The sequence below is a fragment of the Protobothrops mucrosquamatus genome, unplaced genomic scaffold (assembly GCF_001527695.2).
Source record: "Protobothrops mucrosquamatus isolate PMUCROS unplaced genomic scaffold, P.Mucros_1.0 scaffold5066, whole genome shotgun sequence".
Taxonomy (NCBI): Eukaryota; Metazoa; Chordata; class Lepidosauria; order Squamata; family Viperidae; genus Protobothrops; species Protobothrops mucrosquamatus.
This window is the reverse complement of record NW_015390943.1, coordinates 7,822-13,151: the sequence shown is the minus strand read 5'-3', so window position 1 is coordinate 13,151 and position 5,330 is coordinate 7,822. Positions and strand designations below refer to the sequence as shown.

The following is a 5,330-nucleotide window of genomic DNA, read 5'->3' as shown; positions in this document are numbered from 1 at the left end:
CTCTCTCTCTTTCTCTGTAACAGAAGCTCCTCTTAGCAGACTAATCAATTCAGAGCTGTTATTCTGAAGGGCACTTAATTTCCATGCCTCCCCCACACACCTGAATCCCACACTTAAGCAGTTATTCATCCCACCAACTGTGTATTTTCTTCTGAAGATCAACAGTAACTGAGATGGTAGGGGTAAATGTGAGAGAGATTTAGATTGAAAGAACAATGTGAGGAAAGTTGACTTCTTCTTCCTGAAAAACAATGTCTGCTTTTATCCTGTTAAAATCTCATAATCTCCTCCTATCTCATCTCTTTGTTCCCTAATCAGAGGTACAGATGACTGTACAGTATCTGGGTTATTTGTAAGACAGACTTGCCTCTGGAGGGCGCTTTGGGATCATCTTTTCACTTTGACTTGGCTATCCCTGTTCTGTAGGCCCAGCCATATTTAATGACATACAAAAACAGCAACTATACTTACCACAAGGAAAATACTCCCGTTTATGGAAGCCAGATGCTGTGCAAGGATAAAGCACCATCCATCGAATATCCTACTTCAGGTAATCTTAGCTGTTTGACACCAAAATCAAGAGATATCACTAAGGACGAATTTAAAATATCAACTCTTTCTCAAATTCTGAACATATTTTGCAGTATTTTCAGCAGGGACCCATACTTTTTAATAAAGTTGCAGATATGATCCATGGTAATGAACATTAACATGACTAGCAGCCCTGAAAGAATATAGTTAAGATACTATAGAGAGCCAATTTGGTCTAGTGATGAAGGCACCAGGCTAGAAAGCAGAAGACCGTGAGTTCAAGTCCTGAATTAGCCATGAAAACCAGTTGGGTGACTTTGGGCCAGTCATTCTCTCAGTCCAACCCACCTCACAGGGGGGTTCTTGTGGGAAAAATAGAAGGAGGAAGATGAGTTGGACATGTTCGCCACCTTGAGTTATATGTAGAAATAATAAAGATACAAACAAACAAAACAAATACTAATAATGTATTGTCACTGGGGGAGGAGGAGCCTTTTAAAGGAAATGTGGATTGTTCATTTATCCCAAAAAATAAAGCTGTACTTAAAGATGTGAGACTTCCTCTTATGCAGATGTACTCTTACTCTTATTCAATTGAATTGCAAAAGAGTTCAGTTGAACTTATTTTGAGGTGTGTGTAAGATTACTGTATAATCTAATTTATTGGAAGAAAACTTATGAAAACATCCTGATGATGTTGGCTGTGACATACATGTTTCTGTTGTACTACCTACATCTTTAAGATTTCTCAGAATTTTTTTTCTGCAACATATCAGAAAAGTTCATTAGTGTGCTTGCTCTTGCAGCTGGAAAAATCAAATAATTTATGGCTCAGCTGCTGTAAATAGTTAATTCTAACTTTTGAATCTTACATGCATTATTATGCTATTTTTTCTTAATAGTATGAGTACTTTACAGGTAGTTCTTAGCAACTGCCTTATTTAGTGACTGTTCAGTTAGGATGGCAATGAAAAAGTAGCTTTACAACCAATCCTTGCATTTGCAACCTGCTCAGGTCTATGAAGCAAAGGAAAACTGAAGACCACAAGCACAGTTGTGTTTTCACTTAGTGATGGCTTCAGTTTACAATCAAGTTGTTGATCCCAGTTGTGGTTGTTAAACAAGGACTATCTGTATTTATTTAGCATATTTAAAAACCACTAACTCCAGTGGCTTTCAAGGAGAGGATAGAACCAGTGGAAACCATGAATTGGTAATGTAACACAATAATATCACTAAGTACAGTCAAGAAGTTATGTTCATTAACATAAATGTTCGGAAGAAGTGATGAGAGATAGCTCTTTGGCACAAGGGAAAACCTAAGTTGAAAGAAGCAGCATTTCCCGTGTCAAAAGAAGAATGGCCCTGGAACTAGAGGGGGGAGGCCTGCTCTGAGTAACCTCAAAAGGCTAATACTATCGGGCAGGACCCAGAATCTGATGGAGTCATCACCAGCATTAATATAGAGGCATCACAGATTGATCGTGAAGGAAGTACACATCTTCTGAACTGGAACCATTACATTCACTCTCACTCTGTAGAGCAGTGGTTCTCAACCTTTTTAATGCCGCGACCCCCAACCGGTTGTAAGTCGAGGACTAAACCGGTCGTAAGTCGAGGACTAAACCAGTCGTAAGTCGAGGACTAAACCGGTCGTAAGTCGAGGACTAAACCAGTTGTAAGTCGAGGACTACCCAACCAGTTGTAAGTCGAGGACTTTCCCTGCCTGGGAGCACCGCGCATGGGTGGTTCCGCCCCCTGCGCCGGCCGAGGCGTAGCTGGCAAGCGGCAGAGACGGAGCAGGCCGACCACCAGCTGGCCCAGCTCAAGGGAGGTAAGGCACCCGCCGGAAAAGGGGAAAAAAATGGTGGACAGCCTTGCTTGGCGACCCCCGTGAAATGGTCGATCGACCCCAAATGGGGTCGCGACCCATAGGTTGAGAACCGCTGCTGTAGAGAACTTGGGGTGAAACAAAGGGGACACTGTGAAGACACGTCTTACAAAAATTATGAATAAGGCTTTTTTTATGCTGAAATTAGCAACCTCTTGCAGGAACCTCTTGCTTCCTGCAAGAGGTTTAATTACAATGTGTTTTTTCCCCCTTTTGTTCTTTTTGTTTTACAGTGCATAGCCTAAAACCAGCTGATGTGCAAGTAATAGCTGCCTTGGGAGATTCCTTGACTGTAAGAAGCCTGGTTCTTTTGCCATTCTTTGCCTAGGAAAGCTGTGGTTCCCTTTGTTTATTTAAATATAGAGTACAGGTTCATGTGCTAGCTCCTGGGAGAGGAAATGTGGAAATGTAGCCTTAGGTCACGGGTGTCAAACTCACTGCGTCACGTGATGTGTTGCAAAGTATCGCGACTTTTTTTGCATTGCCGGAGCTGGGGTGGGCGCGGCATCTGTATGATGCAACCGGCCGGCAGTTTGACACCCCTGCTGTAGGTTCATCATAATTCTCAGCCCTAATGAGATTTTTTTTTCTATGACTCAGTATGTATCAAATCATTACGGCTCAAGTTTTCATGTAAATGCAGCCTGGCTTTTTCAACAAAACTGACAGCCTTAATCACTTCATTAAGTAATTTAATCAGACATTGATAGCAGCTGTTTTGAGTTCTAAAGGGAAACTTCATCAGTCTGTTATTTTTATCCCTGACTCCCTGAACTTGAGCAAAGCTGGGCTATTGGTATGAGTGGCAAAACACTTTTGTAATTTTAATATAAAGCATGGCAAAGGCTGACAGTGAGGAAAAACCAAAACAAAGTTATTGGTTCCCCCCCCCCCAAATGCACAATTTTAAAAGCTGATTGTTCATAGCAAGAGTTCAGATTTCAGATGAAGGATCATAGCTCTTAGAATGTCAGCTTTATGAACAGATGTAGCTCAGTTGTTCTGGGTGTATTCTAAGTGCTCGTTTTGTGTAGGTGGGATAGGAGGAGAATTAAGGTGGCAGGATTTCCTGATTGTTCCAGAATGAGAGGGCAACACAGTGCAGAAGATGTGTGGATGTGGCCTACATGAGGGGCATCGATTTCTAAATTGTGCTGCTACTTCTCCCAATCATCTTCATTTTGTCTCTTTGTTGCATTCTATGGGCTTCCAAGAAAAACTCTGTTTTTGTTGCACCTTTACACATATGCAACAACCCCATTTTGACTTTTCTCCATTCAGCTTCATTGAATAAATAATAGGACAGCGGTAGTACAAGAGCTCACTGAACTGATAGTGTATCATTTCTTGATGAATTTCTCGCTGTATTGCTCCATTAATCTTGCATCCTGCTTATAACAGCTCAAAACATCACTTTGTGCATCCATAAATCTTGTTGATGGGACATGGTGTATGCCTCCACTATTTCAGATCTTTTAAAATGTCATGCAGGGGAGGCTTATAATAATAATGATGTGTGGATAAAAATGCCAGATCCACCTAAACATGTGGCTGGCTGTGTGACCAATTATAATAATAAGTTTTGGACTGCACTTAAGAAAATCTGTGCATTGGCAAAATTTCCATCTGTCAATTACAAAAGGCCTCACTGCTTGGATCCTCACAGATATTATGCGTATACATTATGACATTCTAGATCGGGGCTGTCAAACTCGCCGTGTCACATGACGTGTCGTGACTTATCGTGACTTTTTTCCTCTTGCCGGAACTGGGGTGGGTGTGGCTTCCACGTGACGCATCCGGCCCATGGGCTGGCAGTTTGACAGCCCTGTTCTAGATTCTTGGGAAGAATTTGATGCTGACGAAGGCTAACACTATTTAAAGAACTGGCAGCTGGGATTTCACACTTTTATGTATATCATTATAATTAAATAATTATAAAGGTCAGATGCCCATGTCATAAGTGCCAAAGACTTAAGGGGGTAGTTTTATTTGAGCAATTAAAAAAAGGAGAAGAAAACACAAAATACATAAATGGTGAAATCGTTCTTTCTGTTTTTTCTGAGACAGGCTGGTATTGGAATTGGATCAGCACCAAATGATATGCAGGATATGCATACACAATATCGGGGTCTGGCTTGGAGGTAAGTTTGCTGTCTTTGGGCTCAAGTCATGGCTGGTTAAAGTGTTATCCATCCGTCCTTGAGCCCGCAGAAAAGTCTGCTACAATATTCTGCTATAATATTCTGCTACAATAACAAGCACAGCAGATGGCGCTGTTCTTGTTTGCTTACTGCGAATTCAGGAACTGATGGAGTCCCTTGGGTTGATTTTATAGCTGGTGGGGAAAACAAGCACTTGTCCTTCTCTCTTTCTGGAGTGGGGCCAGTTTAGATAAATGCTTAGTACAGTAGGTTTTATCCACCTGTCAAGTTATCCAGTACCTAAGTAGTACCTAAGAGAGACCCAGGATATAATAGGGGGGAATTCTCCCAATGCTTCTTGTAACACTGCCTTCATCCTGTTTTTATAACTTTTATTATTGCAATGGAGTCACAGATGAATGCTAAAACTACAGTATGGCCTTGATGAGATCACTGCCAGGACACGCCTGAGGCCACTGCAATTGTCAGGCTGTTTGTTATTTATGAACTAGACTCCATTTCCTTTCAATCGTGGTTGGGAATGTAACTTGTTCATCATGGATTTGCTCCTCTCCCCTTGCTTTGCCCCATATACCCATCTATGACTGTTACCTGTCAGCTGGGTTCACCATCTTTCAGAAGAGCCTTGCACCCATGTTTAGAAATTGCCCATCAGGCAACAGATGCAGAACAAAAACTTTGCAAGAGCCCTGTCCCATTCCCCTCATGCTGTTTCTGTGTGCCTGTTATCTATCAAAGGAACT

The 5,330-nt window shown here is 41.6% G+C and overlaps 1 protein-coding gene across 1 annotated transcript in view; it reads left to right on the top strand.

Moving 5' to 3' along the window:
- LOC107299525 (phospholipase B1, membrane-associated-like) overlaps nucleotides 1–5,330 on the top strand; it is a gene marked incomplete at its 3' end in the record, with an annotated part of 29,767 nt that overhangs the window by 17,901 nt on the left and 6,536 nt on the right. Inside the window, exons 8-10 of the mRNA XM_015828886.1 lie at nucleotides 427–550; nucleotides 2,656–2,726; nucleotides 4,493–4,566. Coding sequence (XP_015684372.1) covers nucleotides 427–550; nucleotides 2,656–2,726; nucleotides 4,493–4,566 — 269 coding nt within the window. The remainder of the gene's footprint in view (nucleotides 1–426; nucleotides 551–2,655; nucleotides 2,727–4,492; nucleotides 4,567–5,330) is intronic.